Raw genomic sequence first — 16,956 nt, 5'->3', positions numbered from 1 at the left:
GTGGGGACACTATAGGGGGTATTATACTGTGTGGGGGCACTATAGGAGGTATACTGTGTGGGGGCACTATAGGAGGTATTATACTGTGTGGGGGCACTATAGGGGGTATTATACTGTGTGTGTGGACACTATAGGAGGTATTATACTGTGTGGGGGCACTATAGGGGGTATTATACTGTGTGTGGGGGCACTATAGGAGGTATTATACTGTGTGGGGGCACTATAGGGGGTATTATACTGTGTGTGGGGACACTATAGGGGGTATTATACTGTGTGGGGGACACTATAGGAGGTATTATACTGTGTGTGGAGACACTATAGGGGGTATTATACTGTGTGTGTGTGGACACTATAGGGGGTATTATACTGTGTGTGTGGACACTATAGGGGGTTTATACTGTGTGGGGGCACTATAGGGGTATTATACTGTGGGGACACTATAGGGGGTATTATATTGTGTGTGGGGACAATATAGAGGGTATTATACTGTGTGTGGGGACAATATAAGGGGTATTATACTGTGTGTGGGGACAATATAAGGGGTATTATACTGTGTGTGGGGACACTATAGGGGGTATTATACTGTGTGGGGGCACTATAGGGGGTATTATACTGTGTGTGTGGACACTATAGGGGGTTTATACTGTGTGGGGGCACTATAGGTGTATTATACTGTGGGGACACTATAGGGGGTATTATATTGTGTGTGGGGACAATATAGAGGGTATTATACTGTGTGTGGGGACAATATAAGGGGTATTATACTGTGTGTGGGGACACTATAGGGGGTATTATACTGTGTGGGGGCACTATAGGGGGTATTATACTGTGTGTGGGGACACTATAGGGGGTATTATACTGTGTGTGGGGACAATATAGGGGGTATTATACTGTGTGTGGGGACAATATAGGGGGTATTATACTGTGTATGGGGACACTATAGGGGGTATTATACTGTGTGTGTGGACACTATAGGGGGTATTATACTGTGTGTGGACACTATAGGGGGTATTATACTGTGTGTGGGGACAATATAGGGGTTATTATACTGTGTGGGGGGACACTATAGGGGGTATTATACTGTGTGTGTGGACACTATAGGGGGTATTATACTGTGTGTGGACACTATAGGGGGTATTATACTGTGTGTGTGGACACTATAGGGGGTATTATACTGTGTGTGGGGACAATATAGGGGTTATTATACTGTGGGGGGACACTATAGGGGTTATTATACTGTGGGGGGACACTATAGGGGGTATTATACTGTGTGGGGGGACACTATAGGGGGTATTATACTGTGTGGGGGGACACTATAGGGGATATTATACTGTGTGGGGGACACTATAGGGGGTATTATACTGTGTGAGTGCACTAAGATGATTCTAGTATTTGTGGGGGCATGATACCGTATGGGGGGCACTAAAGGGGTAATAGATTGTGAGTGAGTAAATTAAGGGGTACTATGGGGGATGATACCATGTAGAGGACATTATACCATTTTGTACCACTAAGGGGGCGCTGTACTGTTTTAGGGCACTCACAGAGCACTATACTGCGGGAGGACTATGGGACATCATACTATGTGGGGCAACTAAGGAGGCGTCACTGTTTGTTACACAAGGGGGCGCTATTATTTTGTGAGGGTACAAAGGTTATCGCACTGGTACTTTATTGTGGGTGGAGCTTTCCCCTGTGCTCATGGTCGCCCCTTCTGTGCGCTGTATGAACTGTCTCAGGTCCATTGAATGTATTTCTCAGCAGGTCGTATATGGAGAATATCCTGAAGTGACCCGACCAGTCCGTACCATCTGTACTATATGTGGGGGGTAACGGAGCTCCAATGGGGGCAAACTCAAACAAAATGTAATGACTGACTACACCGCACGTGACACTGAACACCCGCTTTTATTTTCCGATGATTGAATTTTCGCCGCGCACATCTGACACATTCCAGGTCATAAAATCCTAATTGTGCAGATCTGTTCTTGGACGAAGGAAGTCACGTGACCGCGGCCTTGGAAGGAGATGAGAGTCTTACGCTCCGCATTTGTTTCCAGAACACAGTAACTTAATTATATGGGATTTTTTATTTAAAGGGATAGAAACAAAAATGGGGCGTTTTTAGGAATCTGGGCAACTAGATGAGGATCAAAAAGGCAACGACCCCCCCCCCCAATAAAAAATGGCCTTGTCCAATAATTGTGTGAAATCCGACCAAAGAAACTCAAAACATGTCTTACTAATTACTATTATAGTTACTATTAACTCTATAAAGTTCAGTTTGTCACTTGGCAGCTACGGACCCCAGACCCCTAAATGTATTCCGACCCCAGACTCAACACTAAAATAATTTGTACCCCATACCCGACCCCTAAATGAATTTAGACCCCAGACCACAACCCTGAATTCTGACCCCTGACTGGGAGAATAAAATTAAATTCAAACCCAAAATCTTTTCATCTCCAAAAACGAATTCAGAACCCAAACCAGACCCCTACAGTGATGAGACTCTAAGGCAGGATCCTGCATGTATTCACATCCCAAAATAGACCCCTAAATTAATTCAGATCAGCAAAAAATATTCAGACCCCAGACCAGACCAATACACTGAGTCCTGATTACCCCAGCAGCTCACAGTAGGGGGCGCTCTACCGCTTGGAGTCCAAGTAACCATCAGATCTGAACTAATATTTGACCCTTGGTTTATAGATGAGCTGCTGCATTTGCCACCACGTTTTGCACTAGCACTTAAAACAGCGCCACTCATAACTAGGTGGTTATGTCAGGTACTGCAGCTCAACCCAATTTACTTGAATGGTTGGTACATTGGTGGAATCTGCAAAGAAGGGTTGTGATGCTCCTACAAATGCTGCAACCCCTTTGCTTAGCAGGAGTCAGACCCCAGGAGTCAGATTCTATTGTATGAAAAATTCAGTGCTTTTTATGTTGTTTTTTTTTGTTTTTTTTTTAGTATTTGTCATGTACAGGCGCTCACTCACTCTTCACAAACACTCAGTGAGAACCGATGGGAATTATTTCCAGTATATTTTTGAATGTAAATGAACCTGCACCCAAAAATATTGCAAAAATAAGCGAAGTTATAACCACTGTATGATGTCGCCATCTAGTGGCACATTGAGGAACATTCACACTCGGGTTCAGCTGAGTTTATTACCAGGAATCACAAGGGCTGAAATCTTACAAATACACATTGTTCTCCTGATCGGTAGCCATAGGTCGCTATATACATTGGACAGGTATATGGAGCACAGGCCAGGGCATCACTGGCTTTATGCTGTAGATTGCTTCACTATGCTCCAGAGCTGCACTCATAATTCTGCTTTTGGAATCTTTCTTCGTCAGTCTTCCAGTTGTTCGGTGCTGAGGGTATTCGTCCAGGCCACCAAATCCTCCACCTCGTCCTCCTGTGGGTCTCCATCCCGGGCAAATGCATCGTATGTCGCCATCACACTGTCTCCACGATGTCTCTTCTGGAGATGATTTGCTGTTTCTATATTTGTGATGATCCGAACATGGAAAAAAAAACATATAAAATAATAATAATAATGATAATAATAATAATAATAATCATAATCATAATAATAATAACTGCAAACAGCTACATATAAGACGCCCCCAGCACCCGCATCAGCAGACACATCTAACACATGCCCTCTAGTGACAATAATGGGAATTACATGCACACAATTCACTAAACTGAACATTACAGTAATCTCCAACATGTAACTCAGAATACAAGACGACAACTCCCAGTCTGAAAGTGTCAGGACACCGCCTGACACCGCATCATACCTGACAACCTGCACAGAGCACACTCATGAGGCTCCTCCTCTAATCTCATACGCGGCAGAAGTCCATGAATAATAACGTCATATCTGCAAATATAAAATGTGTCACATATCCCTATTATATATACATACACTGCAATAACCTGGGCATATACTGTATGTAATTCTATACATACAGATTGTATAACATGGGTATGTATAACCGATATGTAATAAGTCATTGTGAATTTTACTGACTGGCATTAATTTACACCGCCCTCAGTACTTACGTTTTTTTTCCATTCCTCAGATCTTCCATGTCTTTAGTGAATAATCTTGATTCTTGTTCTCTGTATTCTGTTATAGACACAGGAGCAGTATTATAGTAGTTATATTCTTGTACATAGGAGTAGTATTATAGTAGTTATATTCTTGTACATAGGAGTAGTATTATAGTAGTTACATTCTTGTACATAGGAGGCAGTATTATAGTAGTTATATTCTTGTACATAGGAGTAGTATTATAGTAGTTATATTCTTGTAAATAGGAGGTAGTATTATAGTAGTTATATTCTTGTACATAGGAGGTAGTATTATAGTAGTTATATTCTTGTACATAGGAGTAGTATTATAGTAGTTATATTCTTGTACATAGGAGGTAGTATTATAGTAGTTATATTCTTGTACATAGGAGTAGTATTATAGTAGTTATATTCTTGTACATAGGAGGTAGTATTATAGTAGTTATATTCTTGTACATAGGAGCAGTATTATAGTAGTTATATTCTTGTACATAGGAGCAGTATTATAGTAGTTATATTCTTGTAAATAGGAGGTAGTATTATAGTAGTTATATTCTTGTACATAGGAGGTAGTATTATAGTAGTTATATTCTTGTACATAGGAGTAGTATTATAGTAGTTATATTCTTGTACATAGGAGCAGTATTATAGTAGTTATATTCTTGTACATAGGAGTAGTATTGTAGTATTATAGTAGTTATATTCTTGTACATAGGAGGCAGTATTATAGTAGTTATATTCTTGTACATAGGGGGCAGTATTATAGTAGTTATATTCTTGTACATAGTAGTATTATAGTAGTTATATTCTTGTACATAGGAGGTAGTATTATGGTAGTTATATTCTTGTACATAGGAGGTAGTATTATGGTAGTTATATTCTTATACATAGTAGTATTATAATAGTTATATTCTTGTACATGGGAGCAGTATTATAGTAGTTATATTATTGTACATAGGAGTAGTATTATAGTAGTTATATTCTTGTACATAGGAGTAGTATTATAGTAGTGATATTCTTGTACATAGGAGTAGTATTATAGTAGTTATATTCTTGTATATAGGAGTAGTATTATAGTAGTGATATTCTTGTACATAGGAGTAGTATTATAGTAGTTATATTCTTGTACATAGGAGCAGTATTATAGTAGTTATATTCTTGTACATAGGAGCAGTATTATAGTAGTGATATTCTTGTACATAGGAGTAGTATTATAGTAGTTATATTCTTATACATAGGAGTAGTATTATCAGTGGCGTAACTAGGAATGGCGGGGCCCCGTGGCGAACTTTTGACATGGGGCCCCCCCGACACCAAAGATCTCGACTGAGTCCCTCCTACGCATTCCTGCGCGCTCTATTATGTCCCATAGTGGCCCCTGCACACAGTATTATGTCCCTTAGTGGCCCCTACAGGACTAAATACTGTCACCGCTGACCGCTATACCAGGACAAATTGTGGATAAAAAAAAATCTGGTCCTGTGCATTACAATTTAGTAACTCCATGTACCTCATATTAATAGCAGTTAACCCCATCATCTCCCTCACATTAACCCCTGTTTGCCTCACCATAAGAGTTACTGATATGTGAGAGACATGGAGGTAATAATAAAGCATCTTCATTACTATTACCCCCATATGTCTCACATATCAGTAACTCTTATGGTGAGGCAAACAGGGGTTAATGTGAGGGACATGATGGGGTTAACTGCTATTACTATGAGGCACATGGAGTTACTAAAACACAAGTAATCCCCCCAAATGCCTGATAGTAATAAGTAACCCCAGTACGTACCTGTGTAGCTTCAGTTTCATTTTCCTGGAGCAGCTTCTTCCTCTTCTCTTCTGTGCTGGACGGCAGGGATAAGCCCCGCCTCCTCCTCTCATTGGTGGGCAGAGGACAGCAGAGAAAGGGAGGGGGGAGAGAGGGGGGGAACGTCCTGCAGCGCTGACAGGAGCCAGACCTGCAGCTCCTGTGTCTCAGCCGTTGCTGCAGCTTCGGGGCCCCCTGTTGGTGGAAAGTATTCCACCAACAGGGGGCCCCGATCATTATACTCGGGGGTCCGAAAAGACCTCCGAGCATAATGATAGCAGCAGTAGCAGCTGTCACCGGGCCCCTAATGTCCCGGGCCCTGTGGCAGCTGCTACCGCTGCTATGGTGGTAGTTACGCCACTGAGTATTATAGTATTTATATTCTTGTACATAGGAGCAGTATTATAGTAGTTATATTCTTGTACATAGGAGCAGTATTATAGTAGTTATATTCTTGTACATAGGAGTAGTATTATAGTAGTTATATTCTTGTACATAGGAGTAGTATTATAGTAGTTATATTCTTGTACATAGGAGCAGTATTATAGTAGTTATATTCTTGTACATAGGAGGTAGTATTATAGTGGTTATATTCTTGTACATAGGAGCAGTATTATAGTAGTTATATTCTTGTACATAGGGGCAGTATTATAGTAGTTATATTCTTGTACATAGGAGGTAGTATTATAGTGGTTATATTCTTGTACATAGGAGCAGTATTATAGTAGTTATATTCTTGTACATAGGAGCAGTATTATAGTAGTTATATTCTTGTACATAGGAGGTAGTATTATAGTAGTTATATTCTTGTACATAGGAGTAGTATTATAGTAGTTATATTCTTGTACATAGGAGTAGTATTATAGTAGTTATATTCTTGTACATAGGAGCAGTATTATAGTAGTTATATTCTTGTACATAGGAGGTAGTATTATAGTGGTTATATTCTTGTACATAGGAGCAGTATTATAGTAGTTATATTCTTGTACATAGGGGCAGTATTATAGTAGTTATATTCTTGTACATAGGAGGTAGTATTATAGTGGTTATATTCTTGTACATAGGAGCAGTATTATAGTAGTTATATTCTTGTACATAGGAGCAGTATTATAGTAGTTATATTCTTGTACATAGGAGGTAGTATTATAGTAGTTATATTCTTGTACATAGGAGTAGTATTATAGTAGTTATATTCTTGTACATAGGAGTAGTATTATAGTAGTTATATTCTTGTACATAGGAGTAGTATTATAGTAGTTATATTCTTGTACATAGGAGTAGTATTATAGTAGTTATATTCTTGTACATAGGAGTAGTATTATAGTAGTTATATTCTTGTACATAGGAGTAGTATTATAGTAGTTATATTCTTGTACATAGGAGGTAGTATTATAGTAGTTATATTCTTGTACATAGGAGTAGTATTATAGTAGTTATATTCTTGTACATAGGAGGTAGTATTATAGTAGTTATATTCTTGTACATAGGAGTAGTATTATAGTAGTTATATTCTTGTACATAGGAGTAGTATTATAGTAGTTATATTCTTGTACATAGGAGTAGTATTATAGTAGTTATATTCTTGTACATAGAAGCAGTATTATAGTAGTTATATTCTTGTACATAGGAGTAGTATTATAGTAGTTATATTCTTGTACATAGGGGCAGTATTATAGTAGTTATATTCTTGTACATAGGAGTAGTATTATAGTAGTTATATTCTTGTACATAGGAGTAGTATTATAGTATTTATATTATTGTACATAGGAGGCAGTATTATAGTAGTTATACTCTTGTACATAGGAGGTAGTATTATAGTAGTTATATTCTTGTACATAGGAGTAGTATTGTAGTATTATAGTAGTTATATTCTTGTACATAGGAGCAGTATTATAGTAGTTATATTCTTGTACATAGGAGGCAGTATTATAGTAGTTATATTCTTGTACATAGGGGGCAGTATTATAGTAGTTATATTCTTGTACATAGTAGTATTATAGTAGTTATATTCTTGTACATAGGAGCAGTATTATAGTAGTTATATTCTTGTACATAGGAGTAGTATTGTAGTATTATAGTAGTTATATTCTTGTACATAGGAGGCAGTATTATAGTAGTTATATTCTTGTACATAGGGGGCAGTATTATAGTAGTTATATTGTTGTACATAGTAGTATTATAGTAGTTATATTCTTGTACATAGGAGGTAGTATTATGGTAGTTATATTCTTGTACATAGGAGGTAGTATTATGGTAGTTATATTCTTATACATAGTAGTATTATAATAGTTATATTCTTGTACATGGGAGCAGTATTATAGTAGTTATATTATTGTACATAGGAGTAGTATTATAGTAGTTATATTATTGTACATAGGAGCAGTATTATAGTAGTTATATTCTTGTACATAGGAGGTAGTATTATAGTAGTTATATTCTTGTACATAGGGGCAGTATTATAGTAGTTATATTCTTGTACATAGGAGTAGTATTATAGTAGTTATATTCTTGTACATAGGAGTAGTATTATAGTAGTTATATTCTTGTACATAGGAGTAGTATTATAGTAGTTATATTCTTGTACATAGGAGTAGTATTATAGTAGTTATATTCTTGTACATAGGAGTAGTATTATAGTAGTTATATTCTTGTACATAGGAGTAGTATTATAGTAGTTATATTCTTGTACATAGGAGTAGTATTATAGTAGTTAAATTCTTGTACATAGGAGTAGTATTATAGTAGTTATATTCTTGTACATAGGAGTAGTATTATAGTAGTTATATTCTTGTACATAGGAGTAGTATTATAGTAGTTAAATTCTTGTACATAGGAGCAGTATTATAGTAGTTATATTCTTGTACATAGGAGCAGTATTATAGTAGTTATATTCTTGTAAATAGGAGGTAGTATTATAGTAGTTATATTCTTGTACATAGGAGGTAGTATTATAGTAGTTATATTCTTGTACATAGGAGCAGTATTATAGTAGTTATATTCTTGTACATAGGAGTAGTATTATAGTAGTTATATTCTTGTACATAGGAGTAGTATTATAGTAGTTATATTCTTGTACATAGGAGTAGTATTATAGTAGTTATATTCTTGTACATAGGAGTAGTATTATAGTAGTTATATTCTTGTACATAGGAGTAGTATTATAGTAGTTATATTCTTGTACATAGGAGCAGTATTATAGTAGTTATATTCTTGTACATGGGAGTAGTATTATAGTAGTTATATTCTTGTACATAGGAGTAGTATTATAGTAGTTATATTCTTGTACATAGGAGGTAGTATTATAGTAGTTATATTCTTGTACATAGGAGGTAGTATTATAGTAGTTATATTCTTGTACATAGGAGCAGTATTATAGTAGTTATATTCTTGTACATAGGAGTAGTATTATAGTAGTTATATTCTTGTACATAGGGGCAGTATTATAGTAGTTATATTCTTGTACATAGGAGGTAGTATTATAGTAGTTATATTCTTGTACATAGGAGGCAGTATTATAGTAGTTATATTCTTGTACATAGGAGCAGTATTATAGTAGTTATATTCTTGTACATAGGAGCAGTATTATAGTAGTTATATTCTTGTACATAGGAGCAGTATTATAGTAGTTATATTCTTGTACATAGGAGGTAGTATTATAGTAGTTATATTCTTGTACATAGGAGGTAGTATTATAGTAGTTATATTCTTGTACATAGGAGCAGTATTATAGTAGTTATATTCTTGTACATAGGAGCAGTATTATAGTAGTTATATTCTTGTATATAGGAGCAGTATTATAGTAGTTATATTCTTGTACATAGGAGTAGTATTATAGTAGTTATATTCTTGTACATAGGAGCAGTATTATAGTAGTTATATTCTTGTATATAGGAGCAGTATTATAGTAGTTATATTCTTGTACATAGTAGTAGTATTATAGTAGTTATATTCTTGTACATAGGAGCAGTATTATAGTAGTTATATTCTTGTACATAGGAGGTAGTATTATAGTAGTTATATTCTTGTACATAGGAGTAGTATTATAGTAGTTATATTCTTGTACATAGGAGTAGTATTATAGTAGTTATATTCTTGTACATAGGAGTAGTATTATAGTAGTTATATTCTTGTACATAGGAGTAGTATTATAGTAGTTATATTCTTGTACATAGGAGTAGTATTATAGTAGTTATATTCTTGTACATAGGAGGTAGTATTATAGTAGTTATATTCTTGTACATAGGAGTAGTATTATAGTAGTTATATTCTTGTACATAGGAGTAGTATTATAGTAGTTATATTCTTGTACATAGGAGTAGTATTATAGTAGTTATATTCTTGTACATAGGAGTAGTATTATAGTAGTTATATTCTTGTACATAGGAGTAGTATTATAGTATTTATATTATTGTACATAGGAGGCAGTATTATAGTAGTTATACTCTTGTACATAGGAGGTAGTATTATAGTAGTTATATTCTTGTACATAGGAGTAGTATTGTAGTATTATAGTAGTTATATTCTTGTACATAGGAGCAGTATTATAGTAGTTATATTCTTGTACATAGGAGGCAGTATTATAGTAGTTATATTCTTGTACATAGGGGGCAGTATTATAGTAGTTATATTCTTGTACATAGTAGTATTATAGTAGTTATATTCTTGTACATAGGAGCAGTATTATAGTAGTTATATTCTTGTACATAGGAGTAGTATTGTAGTATTATAGTAGTTATATTCTTGTACATAGGAGGCAGTATTATAGTAGTTATATTCTTGTACATAGGGGGCAGTATTATAGTAGTTATATTGTTGTACATAGTAGTATTATAGTAGTTATATTCTTGTACATAGGAGGTAGTATTATGGTAGTTATATTCTTGTACATAGGAGGTAGTATTATGGTAGTTATATTCTTATACATAGTAGTATTATAATAGTTATATTCTTGTACATGGGAGCAGTATTATAGTAGTTATATTATTGTACATAGGAGTAGTATTATAGTAGTTATATTATTGTACATAGGAGCAGTATTATAGTAGTTATATTCTTGTACATAGGAGGTAGTATTATAGTAGTTATATTCTTGTACATAGGGGCAGTATTATAGTAGTTATATTCTTGTACATAGGAGTAGTATTATAGTAGTTATATTCTTGTACATAGGAGTAGTATTATAGTAGTTATATTCTTGTACATAGGAGTAGTATTATAGTAGTTATATTCTTGTACATAGGAGTAGTATTATAGTAGTTATATTCTTGTACATAGGAGTAGTATTATAGTAGTTATATTCTTGTACATAGGAGTAGTATTATAGTAGTTATATTCTTGTACATAGGAGTAGTATTATAGTAGTTAAATTCTTGTACATAGGAGTAGTATTATAGTAGTTATATTCTTGTACATAGGAGTAGTATTATAGTAGTTATATTCTTGTACATAGGAGTAGTATTATAGTAGTTAAATTCTTGTACATAGGAGCAGTATTATAGTAGTTATATTCTTGTACATAGGAGCAGTATTATAGTAGTTATATTCTTGTAAATAGGAGGTAGTATTATAGTAGTTATATTCTTGTACATAGGAGGTAGTATTATAGTAGTTATATTCTTGTACATAGGAGTAGCATTATAGTAGTTATATTCTTGTACATAGAAGTAGTATTATAGTAGTTATATTCTTGTACATAGGAGCAGTATTATAGTAGTTATATTCTTGTACATAGGAGTAGTATTATAGTAGTTATATTCTTGTACATAGGAGTAGTATTATAGTAGTTATATTCTTGTACATAGGAGTAGTATTATAGTAGTTATATTCTTGTACATAGGAGTAGTATTATAGTAGTTATATTCTTGTACATAGGAGTAGTATTATAGTAGTTATATTCTTGTACATAGGAGCAGTATTATAGTAGTTATATTCTTGTACATGGGAGTAGTATTATAGTAGTTATATTCTTGTACATAGGAGTAGTATTATAGTAGTTATATTCTTGTACATAGGAGGTAGTATTATAGTAGTTATATTCTTGTACATAGGAGGTAGTATTATAGTAGTTATATTCTTGTACATAGGAGCAGTATTATAGTAGTTATATTCTTGTACATAGGAGTAGTATTATAGTAGTTATATTCTTGTACATAGGGGCAGTATTATAGTAGTTATATTCTTGTACATAGGAGGTAGTATTATAGTAGTTATATTCTTGTACATAGGAGGCAGTATTATAGTAGTTATATTCTTGTACATAGGAGCAGTATTATAGTAGTTATATTCTTGTACATAGGAGCAGTATTATAGTAGTTATATTCTTGTACATAGGAGAAGTATTATAGTAGTTATATTCTTGTACATAGGAGGTAGTATTATAGTAGTTATATTCTTGTACATAGGAGGTAGTATTATAGTAGTTATATTCTTGTACATAGGAGCAGTATTATAGTAGTTATATTCTTGTACATAGGAGCAGTATTATAGTAGTTATATTCTTGTATATAGGAGCAGTATTATAGTAGTTATATTCTTGTACATAGGAGTAGTATTATAGTAGTTATATTCTTGTACATAGGAGCAGTATTATAGTAGTTATATTCTTGTATATAGGAGCAGTATTATAGTAGTTATATTCTTGTACATAGTAGTAGTATTATAGTAGTTATATTCTTGTACATAGGAGCAGTATTATAGTAGTTATATTCTTGTACATAGGAGGTAGTATTATAGTAGTTATATTCTTGTACATAGGAGTAGTATTATAGTAGTTATATTCTTGTACATAGGAGTAGTATTATAGTAGTTATATTCTTGTACATAGGAGTAGTATTATAGTAGTTATATTCTTGTACATAGGAGTAGTATTATAGTAGTTATATTCTTGTACATAGGAGTAGTATTATAGTAGTTATATTCTTGTACTTAGGAGGTAGTATTATAGTAGTTATATTCTTGTACATAGGAGTAGTATTATAGTAGTTATATTCTTGTACATAGGAGTAGTATTATAGTAGTTATATTCTTGTACATAGGAGTAGTATTATAGTAGTTATATTCTTGTACATAGGAGTAGTATTATAGTAGTTATATTCTTGTACATAGGAGTAGTATTATAGTATTTATATTATTGTACATAGGAGGCAGTATTATAGTAGTTATACTCTTGTACATAGGAGGTAGTATTATAGTAGTTATATTCTTGTACATAGGAGTAGTATTGTAGTATTATAGTAGTTATATTCTTGTACATAGGAGCAGTATTATAGTAGTTATATTCTTGTACATAGGAGGCAGTATTATAGTAGTTATATTCTTGTACATAGGGGGCAGTATTATAGTAGTTATATTCTTGTACATAGTAGTATTATAGTAGTTATATTCTTGTACATAGGAGCAGTATTATAGTAGTTATATTCTTGTACATAGGAGTAGTATTGTAGTATTATAGTAGTTATATTCTTGTACATAGGAGGCAGTATTATAGTAGTTATATTCTTGTACATAGGGGGCAGTATTATAGTAGTTATATTGTTGTACATAGTAGTATTATAGTAGTTATATTCTTGTACATAGGAGGTAGTATTATGGTAGTTATATTCTTATACATAGTAGTATTATAATAGTTATATTCTTGTACATGGGAGCAGTATTATAGTAGTTATATTATTGTACATAGGAGTAGTATTATAGTAGTTATATTATTGTACATAGGAGCAGTATTATAGTAGTTATATTCTTGTACATAGGAGGTAGTATTATAGTAGTTATATTCTTGTACATAGGAGTAGTATTATAGTAGTTATATTCTTGTACATAGGAGTAGTATTATAGTAGTTATATTCTTGTACATAGGAGTAGTATTATAGTAGTTAAATTCTTGTACATAGGAGCAGTATTATAGTAGTTATATTCTTGTACATAGGAGCAGTATTATAGTAGTTATATTCTTGTACATAGGAGCAGTATTATAGTAGTTATATTCTTGTAAATAGGAGGTAGTATTATAGTAGTTATATTCTTGTACATAGGAGTAGTATTATAGTAGTTATATTCTTGTAAATAGGAGGTAGTATTATAGTGGTTATATTCTTGTACATAGGAGTAGTATTATAGTAGTTATATTCTTGTACATAGGAGTAGTATTATAGTAGTTATATTCTTGTACATAGGAGTAGTATTATAGTAGTTATATTCTTGTACATAGGAGCAGTATTATAGTAGTTATATTCTTGTACATAGGAGCAGTATTATAGTAGTTATATTCTTGTACATAGGAGTAGTATTATAGTAGTTATATTCTTGTACATAGGAGTAGTATTATAGTAGTTATATTCTTGTACATAGGAGTAGTATTATAGTAGTTATATTCTTGTACATAGGAGTAGTATTATAGTAGTTATATTCTTGTAAATAGGAGGTAGTATTATAGTGGTTATATTCTTGTACATAGGAGTAGTATTATAGTAGTTATATTCTTGTACATAGGAGTAGTATTATAGTAGTTATATTCTTGTACATAGGAGCAGTATTATAGTAGCTATATTCTTGTACATAGGAGGTAGTATTATAGTAGTTATATTCTTGTACATAGGAGTAGTATTATAGTAGTTATATTCTTGTACATAGGAGCAGTATTATAGTAGTTATATTCTTGTACATAGGAGCAGTATTATAGTAGCTATATTCTTGTACATAGGAGCAATATTATAGTAGTTATATTCTTGTACATAGGAGCAGTATTATAGTAGCTATATTCTTGTACATAGGAGTAGTATTATAGTAGTTATATGATTTGTATATAGGAGCAGTATTATAGTATATTCTTGTACATAGGGGGCAGTATTACAGCTACTGTTGGCAGTACTATAGAATCTCATTATTTGTACAGGACAATAACAGTCATACATAAAGCTTCTTCTTGGGTGAATATAATGTGACATCTTCCTCCCCTTTCATGTAGATTGCGACACTTCTCTATCACTTATCTCTTATTAATAATCCGCCTCGCTCCCTCCTTTATATCACATGACGTCACCACTTTCAATGTCCCAAGTGAATGTGACAAGGATTAATACTATATGGTAATGTCACCCAGAATTTTACTTTGTCACTTACTTTTCAGCTTTTCTTCCCGGTCGGTCTTTGAGGTGCCAATTTCACTCCATGTCTTGTGATAATTCTCAAAAGAGACAGATTTTACCTTTCTAAAAAAATATTAAGATATAATACACAGGGGCATCACAATGGCGCAGAGACTATTATGGGATTATTGTGGTGTATAATGGTAAGTACCCGTAGGCCGTCATATTGATACGGACATGGCTTGTGTTGTTATTATTTGTGGGATAAAACTTACTACTGCATAAGCTCAGACACATCCGTCATATGTATGCAAAATATAGTTACCGTAAATAGTTGATATCCTTTGTTACTGTACATGCAGACTTGTAGTGTAGCGACACAGCCACCAGGGGGCAGCGTCAGCATATTGCTGGTCGGGGTGGCCTAGGGCACAATGCAGACTGGTATTCTGTTTGTTTATTTGCTTTACAGCTTCTGCACCAGGAGACATGGCTGCTCTTCCAGGATATTTTCAATAATACAAGTCAGGCTGGAGATTTCCTGTAAACTAAGATAATGATTCCTGCAGAGCCGAGGGCCGTGTTCACACAGGCTAACGGGGTAGTCACCACAACCTCTCCCTAGACAGGCCACTCTTATGGGCACACTGTCATGGAGGCTCGCTGTCACTGTTATGGGAGCAGCGGGCAATGTTATGGGGCACGAGCAGGATTATGTGCCGACGGGTCAGTGGTGTTATCTATAGAGGGTTTATCTTCTATTGTGACACTATCTATGATTTAAATCAGATTATTTTTTTAAAGAAAATCCTTACAGAATTGGTAAGTGCCAGTCTATTATTAGGCTTAGTAGCCAGAGTAAAAATTTGCAAAATGTAGAAAATTATAACATATAGATAGAGACATGGAAAATGTGACAATAAATAAATAAATAAATTGATTCCTTAATAAATATATTTACCAAAAAAACTAGGTCATTCCCTTTAACGCCCCGAGGGAGATAATATATAAATATCAGATCCATCAACAGCAACTTGCTGACAGTTTCCAAAACACAAAATAACTGGAAATAGCAAGAGAGACTTGGAGATAAATGACAAACAGTTGGATGACTAGATAGTGAGAAGAGGGAAGTAAAGTGAGCGGGTTACACACCTGGGCGCAGGGTTGGGGGCCAGGGCTGGGGTCTGTCTTATCACAAGGCTTTCTTGTACTGATCCATCTGTAATTCACCAGTAATAAGATTATCTTAGGACACGTCAGACAGGATCTTACTGCACCTGATGGTTACACCCAAACTACATGTTGACAAGCCACAACGCTTCTGGGAGAATGTCCTATGGACAGAGGAGACTTCTTGGCAAAGCAGATCAGCTCTATGTGCACAGACGGAAACATGAAGCCTATCCTGAAAAGAAGACTGTCCCTACTGTGACACATGGAGGAGCTCTGTTATGTCCCTACTGTGACACATAGAGGAGGCTCTGTTATGTCCCTACTGTGACACATGGAGGAGCTCTGTTATGTCCCTACTGTGACACATGGAGGAGCTCTGTTATGTCTCTACTGTGACACATGGAGGAGGCTCTGTTATGTCCCTACTGTGACACATGGAGGAGCTCTGTTATGTCCCTACTGTGACACATGGAGGAGCTCTGTTATGTCCCTACTGTGACACATGGAGGGGGCTCTGTTATGTCTCTACTGTGACACATGGAGGAGGCTCTGTTATGTCCCTACTGTGACACATGGAGGAGCTCTGTTATGTCCCTACTGTGACACATGGAGGAGCTCTGTTATGTCCCTACTGTGACACATGGAGGGGGCTCTGTTATGTCTCTACTGTGACACATGGAGGAGGCTCTGTTATGTCCCTACTGTGACACATGGAGGAGCTCTGTTATGTCCCTACTGTGACACATGGAGGAGCTCTGTTATGTTCCTACTGTGACACATGGAGGGGGCTC

At 34.5% G+C, this 16,956-nt stretch overlaps 1 protein-coding gene across 1 annotated transcript in view; it reads right to left on the bottom strand.

Moving 5' to 3' along the window:
• Positions 1-3,362: 3,362 nt before the first annotated feature.
• Positions 3,363-16,956, bottom strand: part of UBE2U (ubiquitin conjugating enzyme E2 U) — a 28,965-nt gene continuing 15,371 nt past the window's right edge. Inside the window, exons 6-10 of the mRNA XM_075286401.1 lie at positions 16,145-16,211; positions 15,024-15,112; positions 4,082-4,148; positions 3,817-3,899; positions 3,363-3,514 (exon numbers count right to left, since the gene is read on the bottom strand). Of these exons, the coding sequence (XP_075142502.1) occupies positions 3,363-3,514; positions 3,817-3,899; positions 4,082-4,148; positions 15,024-15,112; positions 16,145-16,211 (458 nt within the window). The remainder of the gene's footprint in view (positions 3,515-3,816; positions 3,900-4,081; positions 4,149-15,023; positions 15,113-16,144; positions 16,212-16,956) is intronic.

The sequence above is a fragment of the Leptodactylus fuscus genome, chromosome 9, assembly GCF_031893055.1.
Source record: "Leptodactylus fuscus isolate aLepFus1 chromosome 9, aLepFus1.hap2, whole genome shotgun sequence".
NCBI lineage: Eukaryota > Metazoa > Chordata > Amphibia > Anura > Leptodactylidae > Leptodactylus > Leptodactylus fuscus.
This window is presented reverse-complemented; position numbering and strand designations above follow the sequence as displayed.